Consider the following 13,234-nt stretch of genomic DNA (forward strand, 5'->3'; position numbering starts at 1 on the left):
GATGCTGACAATTGGAGAGCCTTTAGGGAGCCTGCAGGCTCAGTGCTATGTTCTATTTTGCTAATGCCAGGTGGCAAAATTTTACACTAGGCATCTGTACAAAAGAATTTCTCCAGTGAGGTTACATTTGTGTTTACAAGGAGAATGCTTTAAAATAATGCTTATGTAACTCTAGCACAACAGTTCTTCCCTACAAATCAGTTGCATGCAAACCAAGTCTTTCCACTAGCACTTTATACCTGTGAGATTGCTGCAGTAGCCTCCAGTGAGGGGATAAGTGCCAGAAATGGATTTAAAATGTGCCTTTTATTTCGATTGTGCATGTGTCTTCCTTACCTGAGATTTTTTTGCCTTGGTATTCAAGCTTTCACTGTCTGTTTCAGAGTTAAAGAAATATGAACTTTCATAACCTCTGCCACTTCTGATCACCTCTTAAAAAAACTTCACTTTACACAAAAAAAAAAGCCTGAAGCAACAGAGACAAACAGACATCTGTACATTTTAGCCATTCATTTAGAAAACATCTGTATCCATCCATGCAATGTTAAGACTATAAGTAACTTGGCAGTTACGTCGGAGCCCATTGCTGTGGCAACAAGGTAGTCTTGATCTCCCACATGTGTTCTACTGGTTTCTTTTTTCCTTAAAGCAGCTTCCTGAAATGAAAAACAGAGAAGCAATGATGAAGTTAGTCCCTTTCAAACACTGGATTCAAGGCTTATATGAGGCAGCCCTTACTACTTTCCAGCTGTGGAAAATTTAGAGGCTGCTCCTTTTCAAGATGAGAAAATGAACAACTGACATGGAAAAATGTGAACTGCTGTTACTTTTATTTTTTTTTTAATTGAAAGTGTAGTTGATGATGATCTTGGAACACAAAGATTTTTACTACTGTACCTATTTTTAGTAGGAATTGTACTACACTAGCTTTCAAACTAACCCAGGTAGCTGCAGTTTGCTGCTGGCTCCAGTGAGAGTACAGTTCATGAGTGTGTATGCTCATAATTAATTCCTTGATGGCTTTTTTTATGGTTAGCTTTCATCAAAACACACAGCTCAGCTTGGTTACTTGTTTGAATTGTAAGCTTCCTGTTACAGTAGGTGCTACACTGGAGTATACTAATTACACTAGAAGAGTTAATAAAGTTCTGTCTGTGCTTTCGGGGACCTAAATTAATGTAAGTTCTCTCACAGCCATTAACTTTGGGAATACAGTGATAAATATGAAGCATACAGGAATGTAGTAAAGGTCACAAGAAAACATCAAAGGAGTAAACTACCCACCACAAGCCATTTCACTCACATTTGATGCTGCCTCACAAACTCTGCAAACTGACGGTCTTTAGCGTAGAGCTCTATAATTCGAATCCTGTCCTGAATTTCCTAGAATACAAGAAACACAGTTGTAAGTACATAACAGAAAACAGAATACAACTAAAATAAGTGATTTCTGGGGTTTGGAAAATAAAACTCCTCCGCTTTGCTATTTCAAGGAGTAGAGCTTGAAACTGGACACTCCAATACTAAAATTTTTCTTTATGCTTTTTTTTTTTTCCTTTTCTGAAGTGAAACACTTCATTGGAATCCAGTACTACCTTACTTTCAAATCCACACTGGGGTTTGAACAGTGTGGCATTTCAACAGGCTTTAAGCAAACCATTTTTCTCTCATACTTTCCCTACAAGCTTACTTTCCCTCCAAGCCCTGGCTATGGGCTGGATTCACACCTCTCACAGTTGCTTAAGGGATCTGTGGTTAGTTCCTGGATGTAAATCCCTTCTCTTCAGCCTCCTAGAGTAAATCCCTGGATACTGTGTATATAGGAGGAAAGAAGGATGTGATCTAACTTGCAGATTATGGAAAGACCTGAACTTTAAAAAAAAAAACCAACAACCTTGAAGAAGGCCTGGATGTGCCAGAATTTCACTGTGTAACTACTCTTACATAAGGTAGCTGGCATTCAAAGCCAAAGGCTGGGTCAAGCATTATGGCAAACCTCCCCACAACTCCCCTGAAGTTGCTTAAGCAGTCATCTCCTTTATCATGTGAAATTCATTACAGGTCAGAACACACCCATTCTTTTCTCTATACCTAATAGTAAGCAGAGAAAGAAATCCTTTCTCTCTTCTAAACAGCTGCAGCAGCCACAGTTCCAACTTATTCACCTAGAGCATAGACCCTGGGGAAAGAGCGGTCCCACCTGTCAGGTTGCAAACATTGAGTAAGGTTAGGATCTTTCCCATGCCCCTGTGAAAACAAGGTGATTTACCTCCTTAGTAAGCTCACTGTTTTCATAAATGTGCCTGATCTCTTCACTGCTGTAGTCTGTGGATGTCTCTGCACTGGTGGAACTGTAGGACGTTAGCTGAGGGTATCTCCGGTAATAGTGGCTGTAGCCTGTCGTGTCACTTTCATACATGGGGTTGTATTTAACTGCATTCTCAATGGATGAGAGGCTGTCACCCTGCCTGGGGGAGCAATAAACAAACTGTGAGCTTCTCTGCAGCCTGAGAGGGCAGCAGATAGATTTAGGAAGCCTGGCATTCGGAGGCACCTGTACATCCTCTTGCTTGTCAACTGTGTGATATAAGACTCACGACAGAATTACCCTTATCGTAGCAGATGTGATTTAAAACACTACATGGTGTCCCTTACCCCTGGGACTCCTCAGTGTCACTCTTAGTGTACTGGTCTCGGAGGGTCCTGGCCAGGAAGAAGATAACAGCAGATGCCACAAGAAGGAATCCTGCCACAGAAGCAATTGCAATACCCACGACCAGTGGCTCGGACACATATTCTTCACAGTGCTCCCCTCTGTACCACCAGTTCTCTCCCACACGACACCTGCAACAAAGAAACACTGGGAAATTAAACACCAGTAGAAGCTCTGGTTAATGGAAATATATTTATCTTCTTGTTATGACATGCCCTCAGTTCAGTCACCTCAGTAAATACCTTTGTATGTTCAAGCACCAACTTTCATTTACTATGTATATTATTATTATTGTGAACAGCTTTTTTTGGTACAGAATCATAGAATGGTTTGGGTTGGAAAGGACCTTTAAAGGTCACCTACTCCAACCTCCCCTGCAGTGAGCAGGGATGTGTTTAACTAGATCAGGCTGCTCAGAGTCCCATCCAACCTGACCTTGAATGTTTCCAGGGATGGGGCATCTGCCTCTTCTCTGGGCAACCTGGGCCAGTGTTTCACCACCCTCATTGTAAAATATTTCTTCCTTAGATTTAGTCTAAATCTACCCACTTTGAGTTTACAACCCTAACCCTTTAGATACTTACCTGTTTCTAACTAACACTATTATACAAATATGATAAAATTTATACTACATCTGTGACAGTATCCATTTTTGTTGTTTAAAAAATGTTTTTATTTCTCTTGTTAATTGCCAGGACTCTAAGGTTGACTTTAGAGATGGTCTAGGTAAGATTTTTTTTTAAAAAAATCACCTGAAGTAGCATAAATAGTAACTACTAGTAGTCATATTCTTATTTGCAGTAAGTCTCCTACATTTTGTTGATAGGTATATTTTGTTTTTAAAAACAGACTTAGACTTACATTGCTTGAAAATGAAAAAAAAATAAGTTTTATGTCAGAGAGAGCATTGATTTGTCTGTATCTTCTACTGTCTTGCTCATTACCTGCAAAATATAGAGGTCCTACTCAAATGCATCTGTATCCTTTTAAAAACAAATATTTGAAACATGGGAGCTGTGCCTTGCTCTTTTTACAAACCACATTTTTCTCAAATGGCCAGTGATGTACTTTTGTGCCTTTTATGACTTTTTCTTAAGCAAAAGCACTGTTTTTAATAAATGAATATGTTTTTCAGACATGATTTTTTGTGATAGAATGAACTCGTATGTGCTTTATGACATTATCTAACATTTTGCCCTTCTGGGGGCAAAGAGAAAACTTCTGGAGATAAAATCCCTCCCCAAAGGTCAGTGAAGGTGATTTGATGTATGTGCTTTATGACATTATCTAACACTTTGCCCTTCTGGGAGCAAGGAGAAAACTTCTGGAGATAAAATCCATCCCCAAAGGTCAGTGAAGGTGATTTGAACACCTGAGTATGTTCCATGACTACCATTTTTCCTAGTTAGTTTTATTTCCTGCTGTTTCTATGCTATTAAATTTATTACCATCTCATTTCTGATATATACACAGGAAAACAAAAGTTAATATTAGGACCTCCACTCTGCAGCATAATAAGATGATAATCATCATCCCTCTTGTTACACACTGTCTGACAGAATTTTGCCCCAATCTTGTAGGACACTGCAACAGAGGAGACAAGGTTCCTTCCTAGTGGAAGCAGACACTTCAAACATCAGGCTGACCTACCTACAGATGGCCCCTTGCCCAGGGCTTATGTCACACTTCCCGTCGTTGAGGCAGAAGTTTGGCTGCAGATCACAGATGCTGTTGCAGGGCAGCCCATCGATGCTGAGGTAGCCAGGATTGCAGACACACTCAGCTTCCCCACTCCAACGGTTCACCAAGCATTCAGAGAACTCATTGCAGGCCTGGAACTTGCAGGGATCTGCTTGTTCACCTGAAGGACACACAGGGCAGAAAATACTCCTGATGGAGGAGAACCTCAGCTGAGGCAACGCGCTGGCTGGCTGCTGCTGTTTTCTCTAATGGGGTCTCTCAGTTAAAATCTGCAAAAATCCAGCATGCTTCCTGAGTAACAAAAGGTTCTGCTCAGGTGGACAAGAGCTAGGAAGGGCTCCTTGCCTGCACAGGGAGTGTCAGTGGCATGGCTGAGACCACCCAACAAGCCAATCGACAAAGCAAGTGTAAAGTGTTCTTTTTCTTGCTGGAAGGAGCAGTACCTCAGCTGTTCTTTTGCCTGCTGGAACTATAATTTGCAAATGAGTAAAACACAGCTGATCACCAGTATTTCTTGTTATAGAAGGCCTAGGCAGCGTACAGGGGAAGGGCACTCGGGGCACTCAGCACCTACTGTGAGAGGATTTGCCTTTGAAAGGAATAGCATTTGATATATCTCACTTGTATCAAGCTTAAGAGGACTGAGATACAGTTAAATGATAATATCAGAAGATTTGTCATACTAATTAGATCATCTTTGTAAGAGGGCTACCTCAGAACAGCAGCTGCCTTTTGCCAACAGGTCAGCACTGTTATTTTTGTGTAACCTTAGAACAGGAAATATTTCTGAATCACTTCTATGGTAAACTACTAGCTAACATTAACAGGGAAAAAACTTCTTCCCATAGCAGGAGTGACCTAAGAGGGCTTGTAACTTTTTAGTACAACCAAGACCTTACCACAGAGTCAGGCAGCAGCTGTTATCTGTGCAGATGCCTACCTGGCAGCTAACCTGGCTACCACCAGTGGGAGTGATCACATCTACCACTGTTCTGGCTGAGCAGCCTTCCCCCTCACTCCCCAGTGAAAGTGCAGGGGAATTATATGGAGTATTACATGAGCCAATTTTGTCCCCATATTCCTAAGTGGGCCCTATGTAGTTTGCTGGGTGTGGATCTCACATTGATTTTCATCTCTTTAGTCCCTTAACAGATATTTATGTGCCTGTTTGAACTCTGTGAAAGACTGTAGAAAAGCCTTTAGAAAAAGCCCAGCCTGTGATAAGCAGTGGGCAGTCTCTGAGCCACTGGGCTCCTAGAATCATAGACTCATTTAGGTTGGAAAAGACCTTTTAAGATCATCAAGTCCAACCATTCACTTAACTCTACTGAGTCCACTGCTAAACCATGTCCCTAAGCACCATATCCTTAAAGAAATCCTTAAAGCAGCAGCAGTTCTAAATCCCTTGCTCTAAGCTGCCTTTTCCTGCCATGTTTACCTGATTCCACATCCAAGGAGTACTTGTCGATGGCCAGGTTCATGGTGTGGTAGGCAGTGTTGCAGAAGTCTTCCAGGATCATGTACACAGCGTTGGTGACGTTCCGAGGCACGGGTTTGGCAAATTTCATTCGGCTGTTCACTACAATGCTGCCATTTCTGAAGTTCAGGATTTCCAGATTCTGGAAGCCTGACAGATTTGACTGAAGGTAGGGCACCAGCTGCAACACAGGGAATGCAACAGAAGGGATGAATCTTGGAGTCTCTACTCGAGACAGTTGCACTGTTATTGCATCAGACAGTGGGAGTCTGAATTATTTTATCCAAATCCTGCAACAATGGCATTAAAATTTTACCCAATTCAGGCCCATAGCAGGAGCCCAGGTCCCTCAGGCAGTGCTTAACAGTACACTGACTTGCAGTTGCCAAAAATTCTACTGTTCAGAAACACCATTCTCAGGACATACACAGTGCTCTCTCTTGATCTAAGCACCAGGCAGAGTTGCTGTTCCACAGGGCATCTCCTTCAAGCATGGCCCCCATCCTCAGCTGTCCTTTGCTCCCTTCATCTCCCACAACAAAGTGCTCATTTCACTCAGAAGAGGGGAATTTCCTGATTAAAATTTGACAGTTGTTGCTGTGTAGCTCCCGTGAGGTTTGCTGGTCACCAGCCAGTTTAGAAACAGCTTAGTTCTCTGAACTACCTCTCACTTAGGATGGTTTGAAAGTGTTGCAGAACAGTTACCTCACCACAGCCCCAATTTATTTACTACTCTCACCCTATAGACTAAACAGAAGGCTCTCTGGAAGCAAGGGGAGTGTCATAGCCACTTCAGCTACACTGCTACACTTATTGACACCAGCAGAGCATCTGGCCCACAGCACTAAAAAGTTACACTTTAGAGAGACTGAAAGAAACATAAAAACCACACCCCACCCCACCCACATTTCCAAACAGAATTTTCCCCTGGAGGGACAAGTAGCCTCTGTAAAGACCAGTGTTGAGTTGCTCCCTGCAAAAGGGAGCTGACAAGCTGTTATATACTGACAAATTTTGTCTGTCTGGTACTAAACATTCGGCACAGAAATTATTCTTACCAGCTCCAAGAATCGCTGCTCCAACGCTTTGTACTCTGGAGAGTTTTTGTTAAACAAGTCCTCTGAAAACATCATGTTGGTAACCCGAAGACTGAAGAACACCACCAGAGACCGTGATGGGATAGGAGTACCACTGCGGTTCTCATGGGTGGCCCAAGCCACACTGGCCATCTCTGTGGACTGGACATGAGTTGTTAGCTCCACGTGACTTTTGGTCACGCTCCTGCCCTCCTCGGTGAGCTCAGGAAAAAAGTGGACAGTGCTGACAGGATCCAGATCCACTGAAACATCCAGGACTCTTATTGTGTCATCTCCCAACTTTGTGGAGGCAGCCACGGATGATGACGCTGTGGATCCCACAGGAAGGAGAGTGGATGGAAGTTCAACAGGGCTTGTTGTTACACTCACTGTCACATACGAGTCCATAACAGTGCTGAAGCTCACAGAAACATCCATGTCGTGCTCTGTTCCACCCTGTCCACCAAAGCTCTCTAGAACAGTGCTCTGATCTACCACAGAAGGAACTGCAGTTGAGATTTGAGTGGCAGTTGGCGTTGCCAATTGCATTGTCCAATCTAATGAGTTTTCCAGTGCTGTGTCAGTAGGCCAAACATCAGCTGGTTTCTTCACTGCTGACTCAGTAGTGTCTTGAATTGCCAATGATGAATCTAGGGTTTGCTGCTCTTCTGTGGAAGCATCAGGGTTTACCATGGAAGTACCTGCAGTCAGAATAGTTTCTGAGGAGCTTATGTCCAAGTGGCTTATTGTAGCAGCTTCAGTTACATCTGACTGCTCCACTGTGAATGGTTGGTTGACCATTGTCTTGTCTTCAGTTTGGTGTTCAACTGCTTCAGAAATGATGTTCTGATCTACACTGGACTCTTCAGGTTGCTCCACACTGACAACCCCTGTAGTTGTGAGGAGACTATCTTCCACAGACAGACCTGTATCGTGTGGTGAGACAGGGGCCTCTCCAGTTGGCATATCTGCAAAGGAATGGTCCACGGGAGGCTCCAAAGCCAAAGATGGTTTAACAAAAGAAGAATCATGCATGCCCAATGTTTCTTCCTGTGTCGATGGTTCCACAGAAGACTTTTCTGTATGTAACAGAGGTATCTGCTGAGTTGTAGTCTCTGGAAAGACAAGTATTTCAGACTCATCGAGGAAATCATCTTTTATATTGGCCATACCTTCATCCTCATCTTTGGAAGATTCATCATCTAATTTATTCCCTGAATTAAGAATATAGTCTAAAATCATATCTTCAGGAATATCATCAGTTTTGATTAACAAAGACTCATTGTCATCTTCAAGCCAGCTATCAGGACCAGGATAGAAAACTGGTTCCAGTGTTGCTTCTTCCCAAGGCCAAACACTTGATTCTATTTCTTTTCCTGAACCATCAAAAGCTGAACCAGACCCATCATCATACACAACTCTATCTCCAAGATATATATCAGTTTGATCTTCCACAGGGTGTACTTCTAAGGGAAAAGGAATTTCTTCCACAGACTCATGCAACAAAGAATCTGCATTTCTACTGCCTGCAGGACTACCTTGAGTTACTTCTTCCTTCTCAGCAGATACTGTTTCTTTAATATCAGTCTCTGTGACTGATGAAGAGGCCACTGTTGGTGCAGAAAGCAGTGGAACTCCATAATCATCTGTAGATGGAGGTTCTTCAGGCACAAGGTGAGGAGGACTTAAAGGCAAAAGGTCTTCAGATAGTCCAGTATCTTCAAACACAAAAAATAAAATTTCAAATTAGTCGTTATGATTAAAAGAGTCAAACAGCATTCATTTTATTGGCTGTAGAGCTGTATTCAGCATGTTTCTTGTGATATGCCCTGGCCTTTGTATGCTGAAGTCAGAAGGATTGCTACTGACCCCTCCCACTTTTCATTCAGCTATTCTACGGGCCAAGTCAAGACATATGAAAATACTTCTGTGCAATTAAACAAGTATCATGTGTGTACCATTCCCTGAAGGACTGAAGAAGCATTATTAGCTGTTACAAGCATTTTATCTCAGCATATTTTTCTTGGATACATACACAGAGGAAAGGTAAAAACTATCAGAGCAACACATCCAATCTTTTGGACCTTTCTGAAAAGTTATTTTGGTGAACTATCACCTTTGGTGAAGTGTCAGGAAACAATGGCATCTAAATTTAAGCTTCAGTTGATGACATTAACTCACCATCTAAAGAATTGGGGGATGAAAGCCATTCCAAAGAGTCCACAGAATCACTCTCAAACACTGGTGCAGTGACCAACTCAGCATACTTTTCTTGGATAAACACACACACAGGAAAGGTAAAAACTATCAGAGCAAGACATCCAATCTTTTTGGACCTTTCTGAAAAGTTATTTTGGTGAACTATCACCTTTGGTGAAGTGTCAGGAAACAATGGCATCTAAATTTAAGCTTCAGTTGATGACATTAACTCACCATCTAAAGAATTGGGGGATGAAAGCCATTCCAAAGAGTCCACAGAATCACTCTCAAACACTGGTGCAGTGACCAAGTGAGGAGTCCAGTTCCCATCCTCTAAGTCAGGCAAAGAAGTGGCATCAGCCTGTGAGGAGAGTGGAGCTTCAGGTGCCAGACTGGCCTCAGAGTCCAGATTTTCAGGTCTTGGCCAGATCTCATTGTCATTGGACTGTTCACTATCTGAAGTGGAATCTGGTTTGGTGAAATCAAAGGGCAAGGTGTTGCTGACAGTTGATTCATCTGCTGAAGGCCTTTCAGCTGAAAAGGTGCTGTCCTGGAAGATAAACACACCATCAGTATTTCCATCATTGCAGGGGAAACACTGGTGCACAAAGCTGTGTTAACAGCTATTTATCAGCTACATAATCAACACAGTGAGTAAAATATTATAGTTACTGTGATGCACAAAACACTCTAAATATGGAACTTGAACATATGCTGCCCTGTGGTCATTTATTGCTATTTTTCAGTGAGCAAGCAGGAGAAAAGCAAAAACCATAATATAAACAAAAGCATTTAGAACCCAGAAGAACTTTAGTCTCAAAGCCAAAATGCCCATGCAGAAGAAAAACAAAACCAAACCCTCTCAGCAGTAATGGTGAACAACAAAGACTATGCACAAAGAATTGGCTAATTGTTTGAAATGTGAAAATTTGTTTGTAAATCTCCACTTTGCACACTATTTACTTACTACTCCATACCCCAATAATTACTTGGTTTACAGTTAGAATACTTAGCACACTTCATCTTTGAATATTAATCTACTACCACGGTGCCTCATGAGGTAATTACAATGGGGAAAAATCAGTTCAGAGATTACTTGGTTGAGGCTACAAAAGCAAAGCTGTCTGACTAAAACTCAGGGATTACTGCTTCACTAACCAATTGCTGATGGTGCTAACTGCTAACTAGTAAAATCAAGTGGGCAGTGGACACAGGTTTTTGTAATCCATATGAGAGTTCATTCCTGCCTAATCTCTTCTTTAATCTCTTCTTTTTTTTTTTGAAATCTTGCTCTGGGTATAAACATAGGTGAATTACATTTTAAACTTCATTCAAATTGTATTTGAATGCTTTGGAAAGAAGCCAGTTAAGGTATTTAATTAAATATTTGTCTACCTGTATCAATCACATTTTTATAGCCAGTTTTTATGCCACCACAGTCTCCACATTTTTTAATTTATATGGTAACAATCAGTTGAAAAGTGTATAAATCATCTATACATGTGCTCCAGCAATTACCTTTTTTGGCAAGATAGGCCACTATAAATAAAGCTGTAAAAAAAGTTACTGTGCAAAATTAGAAACAAATTACACATCTAAATTCCATAAAGAATGAATAAGGACTACCAGCAATAGTTTCTCAATACTTTTTTATCTGTTTTTTTATGTGAGCATTTTGTTGCCAAGGATTGCACTTCATCATTTATTTGACTGTGGATAGGTGTTCCTATGACAACCAACATTATTCTAAGATTCTTGTTACAGTGCAATATATTATATTAACAGGTTTAATATCATATTGGCAAGTTCTGGGTTTTGCTAATGTCTTTTGAAAGGCTGACAAAGATGACAGATGACTGCAAACACAGAATCCCCTCCCCTGACTTTCCATTTTCTGCTGCCAGAAAGGCATTGTAGTCAGCAAGCCAGAGCATTCTACCTGTTACAGCTCAACAGAAGTAACAAGAAAATATAAATTTCAAAAACTAGACTTGATTTTTTCTTCTCTCTTTAAGAGAGTTGTAAAACTCAAAGGAAAGAATTCATGACTATTTGATACCATCTGCTAGCAATTCAAAGGTGAAGTCATGAGAGTCCCACATTATGTCATGAGCATGTATGATAATACAAATCCACCTTATTATCAAATCAGCTAAGAAAAATAATAGCAAAATTATTACAGTTCTACTTAACAGCATCTACTTGAACCACAAAGTTTTGACATCTGGAGAAGTAATTGACTAATCATTTCAATCTTGTTTACTGTTTAAGCATGTTTACAATTTTCTTAAATTTATCTGGAGTGGCTTCCCAAATTATCTGTATATTGCAGATTGTACACAGCTGGTTTTTGGAAACATTCAGTATCTTTTACAAAATTAGAGTCTTTGACTGAAGATATAGATTACATTAGTTTTTGTAGTCCACAAATAGAAAATTTAACTTCCAGATTTTTTTCTTGTACCTACTATTCCCTAAAATTGGTTTGAAAATTTTTATTGTAAAGTTACCTCTACTGCAAAATCTTCTTGCCTGCACATTTATCAGAGTACTCACAGATATAACATAAAGATGATAGAATTCTTTGTCTTACTAAAATTAACCTCTGCAACATGTTAATGTAGTTAGATAGCTCTAGTAAAGAGAAAGCCCTTTCCTAAAAGTTAACTTCATGTTCATCCACACCATTTTAAGCCATTTAAGGCAAATGCATATGAATTTGCATTTTAGACACCAATAATTAGTTTTTAAAACTCAGGGGGAACTGGCATGAAATAAAGGATAATACACCTGTAACCATTCTGACAGGAATATTTGGGTTCTGTGAAGCAACTACGAATTTTGCTTCCCTACCAATTTCAGAAGTTGGCCGAGCTCATTTCTTCTTGGAAGGCACATCTGTGTTACCAACAGAGTGCAGAGCAGAAAACTACTGGATAAATCCTTAAGCCCAACCAGTGCTTCATCACTCAGAAATTCTAGCTGTCAGCAGAACTGACTTGATCTCAGTGTTGCTGGCACCTAACTTGGTAGAGCTGCTTAAAGCCCCTTGGACTTGTATGGACACTGTTAGATACCAAGTCTTCTGTCCAATGGGCAACTTCAGGCTATGTCCTGGGTTGTTCCAGAGGTAATCAGAGGAGATAATTACAGTTTCAAGAGGGAAAAAAAAAAAAAACACCAAACACACTGGCTATTATTTTTCTGTGTTTCCTTTGCTTGCACATTAAGGGGTGGACATAATTTTAAAATAGAACTGAGAACTTTCAGTGAACACAATACAGTAACTTAAGGGGCATGTGAAACTTTGTTTTATCTCTTCTAGCAGCCAGTTTTAGTGCTTACATCTATTTCTTGCTGTCCAAAGAAAGGTAATATTACAGGAAGAATCATGTCTTTAGAGCAATTTACAGTTTAAATATCATGAAAAAACAGCCAAAGGGAGACTGAAAAACAGAGGCAGGAACACAGTACTGCCATATAATATAAAATAATCACAGGAAACTGTAGTGCAACAGATATCAAATTATCAGATGAGCATGAACTACAGGATAGAGAAGTTCTGGGTGCTAATTGCACCTCCACCTTCCTGATTTAAGCTGCTCAAATGTGTCCAGAGGCTCAGAACCACACTCACATCAAACTCCGGGCGCTCCAGCACAACTGGATGCTCTGTAATCCAGGTTGGGTCTTCTGGTGTAGGGTGTTGTATCTCTTTCACTGTGGAAAGATAAATACATGGGATCTAAAGGCAGCAGTAGCAGTGTGAGAAAGTTGTTTTGAAAGATTGAGAAAACATCTCTTATCTTGGTGTAGTGTATGACTTTTGAACCACATTACCCCTTCTATCCTTGTAAATTTTTTGGAACTATTGCCAAAATTTCACACCACAAACCTCAGTGTCAAAGATAAAAAAAAAAATAAAAAAGGTTAATCTAATGGGTTAAGAATGGGATACTACTGCTAATGATGGCATGGTAAAGACCAGAGCAAAACAAGCTGCACCACCATTGGTTTTGTTGCTTCTGTTTAATTATTCAGAGAGCAGCTGAATAATTTGTTCATCTG

General features: G+C 40.5%; 1 protein-coding gene across 1 annotated transcript in view; it reads right to left on the bottom strand.

The window, feature by feature from the left end:
- Positions 1 to 342: 342 nt before the first annotated feature.
- The window catches only part of LOC103781254 (interphotoreceptor matrix proteoglycan 2-like), a gene marked incomplete at its 5' end in the record, with an annotated part of 48,205 nt that continues 35,313 nt past the window's right edge, over positions 343 to 13,234 (bottom strand). Inside the window, 9 exons of the mRNA XM_008948964.1 lie at positions 343 to 656; positions 1,304 to 1,383; positions 2,270 to 2,468; positions 2,656 to 2,844; positions 4,364 to 4,574; positions 5,853 to 6,072; positions 6,950 to 8,696; positions 9,403 to 9,716; positions 12,804 to 12,886. Coding sequence (XP_008947212.1) covers positions 644 to 656; positions 1,304 to 1,383; positions 2,270 to 2,468; positions 2,656 to 2,844; positions 4,364 to 4,574; positions 5,853 to 6,072; positions 6,950 to 8,696; positions 9,403 to 9,716; positions 12,804 to 12,886 — 3,056 coding nt within the window. The remainder of the gene's footprint in view (positions 657 to 1,303; positions 1,384 to 2,269; positions 2,469 to 2,655; positions 2,845 to 4,363; positions 4,575 to 5,852; positions 6,073 to 6,949; positions 8,697 to 9,402; positions 9,717 to 12,803; positions 12,887 to 13,234) is intronic.

This window comes from Merops nubicus, unplaced genomic scaffold (assembly GCF_000691845.1).
Source record: "Merops nubicus isolate BGI_N331 unplaced genomic scaffold, ASM69184v1 scaffold9301, whole genome shotgun sequence".
Taxonomy (NCBI): Eukaryota; Metazoa; Chordata; class Aves; order Coraciiformes; family Meropidae; genus Merops; species Merops nubicus.